Source organism: Thermobia domestica, chromosome 6 (assembly GCF_964235325.1).
Source record: "Thermobia domestica chromosome 6, izTheDome1.hap1.1, whole genome shotgun sequence".
NCBI classification, from domain to species: domain Eukaryota; kingdom Metazoa; phylum Arthropoda; class Insecta; order Zygentoma; family Lepismatidae; genus Thermobia; species Thermobia domestica.
The window spans coordinates 243,511,859-243,524,338 of record NC_137459.1 but is presented as its reverse complement, the minus strand read 5'-3'; the positions used below and the strand labels follow the sequence as shown (position 1 = coordinate 243,524,338).

The 12,480-nt window shown below is 34.1% G+C and overlaps 1 protein-coding gene across 4 annotated transcripts in view; it reads right to left on the bottom strand.

The window, feature by feature from the left end:
* cos (kinesin-like protein costa) overlaps positions 1-12,480 on the bottom strand; it is a 159,350-nt gene that overhangs the window by 16,763 nt on the left and 130,107 nt on the right. For 3 of the 4 annotated variants that reach the window (XM_081762687.1, XM_081762688.1, XM_081762686.1), the window contains 2 exons: positions 11,983-12,126; positions 1,643-1,780 (listed from right to left, as the gene is read on the bottom strand). In XM_081762687.1, coding sequence (XP_081618813.1) covers positions 1,643-1,780; positions 11,983-12,126 — 282 coding nt within the window. Of the gene's footprint in view, positions 1-1,642; positions 1,781-5,608; positions 5,634-11,982; positions 12,127-12,480 lie in introns of those variants that run through there. The other variant, XM_081762689.1, reaches the window with a different exon arrangement.

Sequence of the window (12,480 nt, the reverse complement as noted above, 5' to 3'; positions counted from 1 at the left end):
ACAGAAAGAAATATCTCTATATCTGCATTCAGGAAACACTATTTCGAACACCGGATACATTATATTTTCTTGTAACTATAAAGACTTAATAGAAAGGGAATTCTGATTTTCAAGTTAAAAAAAGGATTTAAAAAAATATTTCGAAACATCTAAAATTTTATTTGTAACGTTTGTCGACAACAAACCTACATAGCCTATATTCATGTGGAAGAGCTATCATGCTATCACACACGCCTAAATTTTGAATGGAACTAACAATCTTTAGTGTTCATGACTGGATTTCAACTGAATTTTTATTTTATTTTATTTATTTATTTATTTTTTGGACAACAATTTCCGAATAAATGGCATAATTCACATATAGTTTTCTACAAATTAAAGAGATAAGTTATCTAATTTAAAACACACACAGTTTACTTCCATTGGTCAGTCCGTTCATAAATTATTGACGGAAGAAATAAAAGATGAATGGAGTTTTTAAACGTGTCTATAGCCGTCTTTATCAACATAACTGAGAATATTTACTCCATGGAACAAAACTGAAAAGCATTGACTCACCACACACAAATATCATGCTCATCCTCCTATAATGTGACGTACGCAAATTATATAATAATTCCTTGTAACAAAATCTATATTTTCTATAGTGATAATTCTTCCTTAGAAATAATACTAAACTTCAAGCAACTGGAAAGCCTTCACAGAAGATAAGCTTATGCAATTCAACTCAGACATACAGGACTTAAAATTCATCAGACTTTTCGTACTTGGTAAACAGTAATACTGGGAGACTTAAGAAAATTTACATCAGGACATGCGTCTTCAACAAAAGAACTTGGGAATCCTTTTCATACGAATCTTTGTGCCAGGAATCTCACCACAGAGTTCAAAATATGACTGTTGTTTTATCACGTTTGTACTTGCAATTTGTCACAAGTTTCCCCACACGGCTTCTATGCAGGCAAAACATTAAATTTAACATAAAAAAGTGAATGATCTTGGTTGTGTAACCGTAAAGTCAGCAATAGCTTAGGATAAAATAACTTTTCTTATCGACAGTTCTTGCTGTAGTTTCCAATTAAGTGAGAGGAGGTTGACATTCACAGCTACTACGAAAAGTAACCATAGAGTATTCTTTTCGTGATAATATTCATGTACGAATTGGACATATTATTCCATGGACATATTATTTCTGTAAAACAATGTCTTGGGTTTGCTATAATCCCCAAAACAAGCTAATATTACTTTCAAACCGACAATGCAGTAGAGATGAAAATGAAGAACAGAAAATCGTACATTATGACAAAATAAAGAACTACTAGATATCTGATACGTTAACTCGAGAAAGAAAACTATATTAACTGCAAATTAAAACGTACGCAAGATGTTTTACAAGAGAAATTCACAGGTATTTGTATAAACTTTTTACAGGTCTTACTTGATGAGACGTACTCTTATGGAGGCCATTATTACGATCTACTGTTTTGTGATGATCCTGTTCTAATATTTAGTAGTAATGTACAATAGCATAATGTTATTGCATGCGATCTTAAGGCAAACTTCCAAAAACAGTCGAGTTCAGCATTGTTTTAGTAAAGTTATCAAGGTGGAAATTCGATGTCAAAATATACAAGTTTCTTACCTCTAATTCAGCGATTTGAACATCCATTTTTCTCCCTTCTTCTCTTAAATCTATGACTTTTTGAAAGTACTTATACAGCAAAGTCCTTGTTTCTACTGGTGGTAACGTTTTCAGACGTGCCATTAACAGGTCTTCATCCTGTTTGATACACACAAAATATGATAAAATGATTCCTACAATTGGAACCAATTATTCTACAGAACAATATTAACTGACTTTAGAGACCAATAAATTCCATTTTAGAGTAATGATTTCATATAAATATTACATATTACGATTTATTACTAAACTTCCATACTACATCTTGAGAAAATTCAATTGCAAGTCATTTTCTCAACAAATCAAGTTATAGTACTTAAGAAAAAAAAATTGGACATGGGTACAACATGACAGCTTGACCCCCACGACATGCTACAGAATATAGATAACAAATGTACATGACGAACAATGGATAATCACAGTTAAATTCAGACTTCTAAGAAATAGTATTCACATAAAAGAATTTCAAAATTGGACAAGTGTCATAATCATACTTAGATTTGAGCATCAATATTTGTGTAACCTAAGTTAGTTTTAGGGTAAATTTTAAAAAGAAAAATTTAAACTATTACAACTTTTAATTAAGCGTGATTTTAACCCGGGCTGAATGCTCAGGCGCTAGAACTACGCGTAATTATATTAAAATGCAAATATTGTTTTTAATATACTAGCATTATGAACTGGGTTGATTAATTAATTTTTGTTTTACGTCCCTGTGCAACATTGAGATCGTGAAGGATGCAACTTGCTATTTACGAGGGTTCCGAACTATGCCGGGACTTGAACCCGGCGCACTGGACAGGTACACAATCTATTATGCAAGATCACGTTGCGCACAAAAGCATGGTGGAAAATTAGTATACTTTTTCATAATTTGAGATTCATTACCCATATTTATTACCCAATCATGGACTCTCGAAAAATTATTTATGCAATGATTCTTTTACGTCTTTTCCCCCATGATCAGTTCATTATTTAATATGATGATCGATGCACGACTCAACAAAATTTGCCCAGTACAGAAAAATCTGCTATAAAGAATAATTCACGTGAGAAAAATACATATTAACGTTTATATCTGTATATGTCACATGGATTTTTAATGCTCTTTTTGCAATTTATATCTTGTACACAAAATAAATTTGAACCAAATGCTTTAAATATGAAAATCTAACAAAACTGCAGCTGCATTTTTTATTTATTTATTTTTTTTTTGATAGTGCACGTTACAAGTAACCATATGGTTGTTTGAGTCATATGGGTAGAAATAACCCCACAAAATAATTGTGTTTACAAGTCGTATTAAGAGCAATAAACACAGGTATATTCAGAGGTACGAAGTCATTCATAGCTGCTGGAATATAAATCTAACGTATCGAATTTTTACTCAATACTCCTCATTCTAGTTTTGGAACTATGTATAACTTAAATAAATAAATAAATCTGACCAAACATTTATCATTACTAATCTACACAGTAATTACTATCGGATAATTTACAAGATTGATTTTGCTGGAAAATAAGAAGGTACGTAAAATACTCCATAGCAAAGTATAATAAAGTAACTAACTTCCAGAAATGATGATCAAGCACCTAATTGTAAACGTAAATGATCAGTTGTTATGACATCATGAATATATAACCTAATATTAAATAGTATCTTAAATAGAAATCGTATTCCAGGTGTAATAAACCCCACAACTGAATTCTGACGAGATACGAAAATTGTATGAATTTAGATTAAATGCTTTTATTGAAAAAGGAAGACAAAATACTTTCGCGAGTAACACACAAGCACAAATGAAATTTTGTTGGTTTTAATCCTCCAGTAATGTTTCGGAAATTATATGTATTTCCAGAACTCAAAAGCATCAGCATCTATCGTATCAAGTAGGACAACGTATTTACTACTACTGACCACACTCCTATGACTCATCTAACGTGCTTCCATTTTGTTATCAACCTAAGCTGAATTTTATTTTAGTAGAACTACGATGGTGGATCAATAAGTCTTCGGCCTGATGCCCTTAGAAATAAGATCCAGGCTCGAAAATTTAATATGTTGTGTTGTGGTCTTTAGTAGGCTTACACGTAAAATCTCAAGTATCTAACTCATTTTCTTTTCTAATTACATATATGTGAATGAACCGTTTTGTGGCATTTGCTGAAAATAGAGCCTTCTGACTATCGTGCAGTAATAAATTTCCTATTGAAAAAACAACACAAAGAAAATCCATGAAGAATTGGTTCCATGATTCTTCCCTACCATATTTAACTGTAAAGAGTGTGTGTCATGAATTCAAGCTTGGCAGAGGGTCATGTATGGGCGCACCACGTGCCGGTCGCCCATGCACAGTGACGAATGAACGAAACATAAACAAGATCCATGATATCGTTATGGTTGATCGAAGAGTGACTATACACAAAATCGTAGAGAAGACTAACGTATCATATGGTACAGTGCAGTCAATATTGGTTGATGTTCTACACATGAAAAAAATATCTTCTCGATGGGTGCCAAGAATGTTGTCCATAGATCAGAAGAGACAACGAGTGGTTTATTCCCAAGAACTTTTAGCCAGGATAAAGCGTAATCCAGGGAAGTTTTTCAAGCAATTTGTAACCACGGATGAGACTTGGGTTCATCATTTCGATCCGGAGACGAAACTGCAATCTATGAAGTGGAAACACCATGGTTCCCCATGCACCTATAAATTCCGCGTCAAACCAGCGTCGGGAAGATAACAGCATCGGTCTTCTGGGATGCTAAAGAAATTTTATTCATTGACTATTTGCCACGTGGACAGATCATCACAGGTGACTATCACGCCAACTTAATCCGAAGCTTGCGCGAAATCATCAAGCAGAAACGAAGAGGAAAGTTGTCAGGGAAAGTGATCTTCCATCAGGACAATGTTGCGGTCCACAAGTCAACAGTTGCAATGGCAACCATTCATGATGCTGGCTTCGAATTTATCGAGCACCCTCCCTATTCACCAGACTTGGAACCAAGCGATTTTTTCCTATTTCCGAATTTGAAGCAGCAACTGCGGGGAAAGAGATTTGACAGTGATAACGATGCCATGTATGCGGTAGAGGAGTATTTTGACAGTCTTGACGAAAGTTTCTTTTATTTATTTATTTTGAAGGGTATGCAAATGTTGAAACATCGATTGGCCAAGTGTATTGAGGTCCGAGGAGACTACGTTGAAAAATATATTAAAAAAAAAAAAAAAAAAAAAAAAAAGATTGTAACTCTTTTCTTTCTACTCTAGGCCGAAAATTTATTGTTCCACCCTCGTAATTTAGTACCAGGAGCCCCTGACACCAACGTAAGCTCTCGACTACTGAGCTACGTGACCTGGCTGAAGTAATGTAAATTATTACAATACTGACTTGAAACGATTTCATACAAATTTAACTCTTGGAATACCAAGATCATTTGCAACGCAGGAAACATCATAATAGGGTCATTTTTGATCAGGTTGTATTTTTCGTAACAAATAAGGATGCTTTTCAAAATGAAATAAATACATATAGAGATAGATGCGTGAAAAATACAAGGAATTTTAGCAGTCTTTTTGCTGTTGATAGTACGAGTACCAAACTCTCTGCGATTTCAAAGCACTGAAAGATGTCACTCGTTTGCGATCCTGCTGTTATAGTTCTTATTTAAACGCATTTTAGTTAACTAACACATTTAATCATTATTTTTTTAGGAATAATAATTTCTATGGATGAATATAAATATATTTATAAAGTGTACTGAAAAGAAGTTGGAATTCCTAGCGCGTGCGCGCTCGACACACACAAATTAAAAAAAAAAAAATAGTATCGATACAAATTTGCAATTTCTTCTTACATTAGCTCCAACACTACATACTACCGTATTATATTAGCATGAAAAGAAAGCGGTTAGTGTCTTACCTGCACATGTTACCATAGCCACAAACTGACCAATGTCCCATACCAATAACAGTACATTTTAGCGTGAGAGAAAAAAAGTAAGTATAAATTTACACTTAAATTTCAAAATGTCGTATGATACTACTCTAAACATAGACTTTTAAGCAAAAAAGTTCAGCTTCTTTGCTAAAAGCAAAATTTCAAGGTAATTCTGGTCAGGTTTGGCAAAATTTAATCACAATTTTAGATTTTGAAACTATACTAAAAATGTGACATGCCACTCAATCTACCATTGTTTAGACAACTCATATTCGCGTTCCGTGATTTGACGTAAGCATGAAATCAAAATTCTTTTCCACTGTCAGGAGCAGATGTGAATTTTATTCACACACCAATGGATTATCTTAGTCCAGCAAATCCCCTAACTAATTTCGAGGCGACTTCAGGAGACGAAGGCTGGACCAATGGGGTCCAGTTGTTACCATCTATGAAAGGTACCGCGGAAAAGTTATAATGGGAAGCTCGTCGGAAGTGACAGAAGCCATAAAGGGAATTAAAATTACGTAACATATTGTTGAATTTAGGCAATAAATTGAATGGAAAACATATCATCACAATATCACGTTTAAGAGATTTCTAATATTATCATATCATCATTGAGAAATGACATGAAACACACTAATTGCAACAGTGTATTTGAACGTTGCATATTTAGAGAGCTTGGAAATGTGGTGTTGGAGGAAGATGATGAAGATAAAATGGACAGAGAGAGCAACAAACGAAGATGTTTTAAAACGGATAGGAGAGAAGAGGACACTTCTAGCCACAATCCTTCGTAGAAAGGCCAATTGGACTGGACGTATTTTGCGAAGAAATTGTCTTCTTCACACCGCCATAGAAGGAAAGATGGAAGGGAAGCGAGGAATAGGAAGAAAAAGAACACAGCTGATCGAAGATTTGAAAGATAGGAGAAAAAATTGGGGGTTAAAAGAAGAAGCTGAAGATCGAGAAAAGTGGAAGAAACATTTCCAGGCCAAAATCTAAAATTGAAAAAGAATTCTCATTAGTCCCAAGACCTGCCGAAAGGCAGAATACTTAATAATAATAATAATAATAATAATAATAATAATAATAATAATAATAATAATAATAATAATAATAATAATAATAATAATAATAATAATTTGAACGTTATAAATTTCAATTACAGTGTTGTCCTATTTTCTATTGCTGTTGCCTTTGTCCTTAAGAGCACAACATAATGAGATAAGTACACAAGTGAAAAAATAATTTGTAGAGTCATTATGACCTAGCTCCATAGTAGTATCTTGTATAGAACAATACTATAATAATAGTTCCTTGTATAAAACAGTAGTTAAGAGTTCTTGATAGTATAGAGAAGGTTATGGCACAGTAGTCACTGAAGCAATCATCTAAACAGATTATACTTCGAATTAGAAATTTTAATAGAAGCAAAATGAAATAAAATGAAATCTTTCAGGTTTACGTCCCACGGTTATGCCTGCTAGACTAAAGAAGACGGTGATGATGAGGAATGAATGAAATGGTGGAATGAAGAAAGTGGGGGGAAACGGGAGAACCCCGAGAAAACCCACGAGCACGGTGTTTGTCCATCACAAAGTTCACACAGCACGAGGTGGGATCGAACCAGGGACCCAGCAGTAAATAATATAGTATAGATCCATGGATGAAGTAAAATCTTAAGGGATTCCAGTAGGAAAATTTAGCATTATAGTAGTAATGTACACTGTTAGCCAATATACTGATAACATTAGTTACGTATTTCTTGAGAATGAGTTCATACAGAAGTAAACAGATTATAAATTCAGTAAGCAGTACAGAATATATGCAGTTCCGAAAATAGCTCGGTAATTTTATCCATTTTATTTTGTTTGTTGATTTAATATTTAATGATTTATTAAATTATTATCTTGCAGGATGAAGAGATGTCAATGAGTTTTCCACTGCTGAAAAATCATCTCACAAATGATCAAATAAGTGTCCAAAAATGTTACTTTACGTCACGGGTTATGTAATCCTTTCAATTAGAATACGGTGAACACTATAACAGTCCTAGTAATTACAACTGCATTAAACTATATTAGATTATTAACTTATTATATTAATATTTATTTGGATTTTCATTTTCCAGGCACTGAAAGAGAAAAATCTTAGTACTACGCAAGGATGACAACGTCCACATTATATTTGTCTACATTATTTCGCTCCTTAACTTTGAAATAGATTACCAAGTAGATTATACTTGCTAACATACAATCCAGAATAAATAATACTATTTTCGTAGTAACTCAACATACATCGTAACTTGATAAGTTGCTTATTATGTTTATAAAGCTTACCAAATTTCATGGGTGTTCTTATGTAACTTCAGAGTTCTGTCAAAAGATATACAAAATTCTGACAGTTTGTTTCTGCAATTATATTTTCATTTGTAAGTTAGAACAGGGCCGTATTTAATATTTTTTGCTGCCCTAGCCACTCTAAAAATCGCCCTTTCCCCCAGAAAATCAATGAATTCCAGCGTAGAAAATTTGAGACACTGGCTGATCATGACACTATACCCTGGCCGACGAACGATGATTTCTGACAGCTCAGCTCGCGAGGACGACTGGGGAGTGCGGTATTGCCATGTGCTTCTTGCGCAAGGGAAGAATCGTTTGCTTCCTCGTTGAGGGTGGGAAGGGGTTAGTGAAAGTTTGGCAATGTGCGGTGGTTACTATGGAGACGCGACAGATTCTGAGCCTAAGGTTGGTTGACCTGCTGTCTTCTGCTCGCTCGCCGTGGCCTTATGCAAAGCTGTCAGAAATCATCGTTCACCGGCCAGGGTATAAGTTGATAAGTTTTGTGAAGCCCCGGGTATTATTATTTGATGAATCTATCTATTAAAATGCTACGAAAACTATAAAAACGCCTGAACTCCAACCTCTAACTTTGGATTTCAAAGCTTTGATTTACGGTTATTTGTGATTTCACGTTTAAGAAAGGCAATATTTTAACGTATGTATACTTTTAAAAAAATATGTAAGTATATATCATTTTTAATATAAAGTTTATGTTTTAAAACTATTGTTCAAAGCCTTTGTATTTTAATAAGCCTTCTCCAAAATCAATTCGATTGAATTGTGCTGCCATCTTTGGAGTTCTTTTAACTATACGTTTGTGAACGTTTGTATGTTTGTGGCCAATCCTTTCGACAATGTGATCTCGGGAACTACGGGCTCTAGAAAGATCACGTTTTCACTGATCGATTGCAAATTTTGCGTCCAGTTCTAATTGAATATTTAGATAGTAGATTGTCCAGTTTTAATTGAATATTTAAAAAACATGGCCATTATTTCTTTATTACGTTTTTACGGGTACACTGGAAGTGTTGAAATTAAGAAAGAAAAAAATAGAAAGGTAAAGCATCATATCCGACGCATTATACATTCCAACACCACATAATTGCATATAGGAGCTGCATATCACTCAAGCATTTGTTTTATGGCCAAATTATAATGAAAAACAAAGGATAACCATTTCCCCAGTCTAAGTTGAATCTTTATTGTTTGGAGTGTTTTGCCCAATGAACACAATATATCACTGACGTTATAATTGATTGTATTTGCAATGTATTAGCTTATTTTAAAATATATAAAACGATAATCACGCCTGTTGTTCTGTATAGTTGCGAAACATGGTCGCTTAACGGAAGGAAGAACATAGATTGAAAGTATTTGAGAACAAGATTCTGAGACGAATATTTGGACCCAAGAGGAACGGGAATGGGGAATGGCGGAAAGTTCATACCGAGGAACTACAGGATATATACGGTTTACCCAACATTGTTAGGGTCATCAAATCTAGGACGCTCAGGTGGGCAGGTCATGTAGCCAGGACGGAAGAAAGGAGGAACGCTTTGAAAATCTTAACTGGAAGAAAAGCCGGAAAACGACCATTACGAAGACGGCGCAGATGGGAGGAAAATATTAAGATGGATCTTGCAAAAAATAGGAATACAAAATAGAAACTGGATCCAATTGGCTAAGGATATGTCAGTGGAGTGCTTTTGTGAACACGGCATTGAACCTCCGGATTCCATAGGCCATAGATGTTTATATATTTGCTTACTACATACTGCATGCAAGAAGAAAGAAAACACTGATCATACATGAATTAAAAACTCCAACCGGAAGTAGACTCAAATCTTGCAAATGGTGCGAGATATTGAAAAAGTAATCGAAAAAAATCTCCCCTTTACGGTATCTCTTGCCGATTTTTATCAAGACGTCTTTCACTTGTGTCTGCAAAGGGACATGTACAAATATGAGGAACAACAAGGATATTCATGCTCATATGTGAATGATGCGCTGTGTAGAGAGAGCAGGTTCAGCTAGTCTATATATTAAAATGCTAGGTTTATATATTTGTCCCCAAAGAAAAGTTTATATGTTTGTCTCCAATCCTTTCGACAATGAGATCTCGAAAACCACAAGTGCTAGAAACGTACCGTTTTCACTGGTCGATTGCAAATTTTCTACAGATTGTCCAGTTCTGATTGAATATTTAAGAAACATGGCCGTTATTTCTTTATTACGTTTTTAGGGGCACACTGGAAAAGTTGAAATTAAAAAGTAAAGCATCTTATCCCACGAGTTATACATTCCAACACCACATAGATGTATACAGTAGTATATATCTCAGGAATTGTTTCGTGGGCAAATGATAATGGACACGAATTTTAGGAATGATCCAAAAATACATCAAAAGATTGCGCTCTTGGCCAAGAATTTTAGAAATGATAAAAAAAAAATCCATCAAGAGATTGCGATCTAGGCCAATAATTAGATTTTGGATCAGGGATCACAAAATTTTTGAACGCCACCAAAATCGAATTTTCGTATTTTTTTTACGGGATAAGCACATCATACTGGGTTAAGTGATAATTTGGGTTCGGCTATACTATATGTAGTTCTCCAGATATAGAGCCTACAAGAAAATTCTTGCCTGAAATATACTGCATCTTTTGATCCAAAAACAATTTCTCCAGTCTAAGATGAATCTTTATTGTTTGGAGTGTTTTGCCCACTGAACACCATATATCACTGACATTATAATTGTGTGTAATGTATTTGCTTATTACATACTGCATGCAAAAAGAAAGAAAACACTGATCATACATAAATTAAAAACTCCAACCGGAAGTAGGCTCAAATCTTGCAAAGGGTGCGCGATATTGAAAAAATAATTAAAAAATCTCCCCTTTACAGTACCCGTTGTCGATTTTTACCAAGACGTCTTTCAATTGTGTCTGTAAAGGGACGTACAGATGTTGCGAGGAATGACAAAAAGATTCATGCTCGTACGTGAGTGATGCGCTGTGTAGAGAGCGCAGGTACAGCTAGTAATAATAAGAGTTTGCCACAACAACGAAACAGTCATACACTACTTGCTCTGGTGACTGGGTGATAAACTTTGAAAGCTGTAGGTAATTCTGGAAGTTAATCAACAATTGAAAGGTTCTGAAATTACGATCAAACAATAGGTGTCAAATGAAAAAACAAAAATAATGAGTGTTAATTCAAAACTAAAATGTTCATTACCTATTCCTAGCCAAAAATGTTTTGTTACTTGGATATTTACAATGTTAAAATCCTGTGTCATATTCATATGCGAGTGCATAGTAAATTTCTGAAATTTCCTAAACAAGAGTACGAAAAAGAAACTCATCCGAGAAAATTTGTTGCCGCCTTGGGCTATGGCCCGTGCTTAAATACGGCCCTGAGTTAGAAGGTAGCATCGTTTAGTGGAAAAGTCGAGGTTTCCATCAAATACGAAAGCTTAAAATCATTTCATTTTACACGATTTACCGTCAACCAAAAACACAAATGTTATCAGAGGAAAGTGGAAATTTTACCTTTCTGATGATTTTCTTACGGCTACGTATAATTTCCTTACGGACATATGCTTCGGTCTATACCATTTTGAAGACAAATCTTCGTAAATTTAAACTAAATTTTAGAAATTTTGTCAGCGCTGACTAATATTTTTGTGGCAATTCGACAATCAACATTTTCAGGAGCTTCCCTATATTTCACTACATAGACGTTTTAGGTCTGGCGCTGTTATTTTCTTGAGTTCAAAGTTACTCTATCTTATGCCAAATTTAAATAATATGATTTAGCTGATGAGATAGCAAATATGTAATATACATAAAATAAGAAGTGAACAAAATAAAATACAATAAAATCGGAGTGTAAAGCGAATGATAGAGTAGAGCATTACAAATGCTAAAGTTGATAAAAGAGGTATAAGAAATAAGACAATTTTTGCTATGTTATTTCTTTCAATACTAATTAGTTGTTTAAACGAACCTTTTCATCTATATTCTTGGAGCTTAACGCTTCCTTCCTTCCACAAATGAGTTCATTCTTGAACTCAATCGCAGCATCAACTGCCTCAATAGCTTCATCCAATTCCAGTAATTTTCTTTCCTCAGCAGTAGTTAAGGCTTGTTCCTAAAATATGAAACATCATATAAATACAGTACGGAAGTAAGAAATCTATCACTTTCATGTTGTAATTTGCTGAGAGGTCTTTTTTCTTAATAAAAAAAAAATCTAAAGATGTACAACAAACGTATTTCATACGAACGAAAAAATAAATAGCTTTAAACGTCTTTCAAAACTGAAAACAAAATTAATTATAGTGACACTATATTTAAAAGTAACAGTTGAATACTCGCCTAAAGAAAAACTGGAGTAAACTTGAGAGACTTTAGTGCTATACGTGCACAAAATGTATTTTGTATAAATGTCTCTACGTTTTCACCAATGGTTTTTCAGCTTAAAACACAGGACCAGAAACAACTG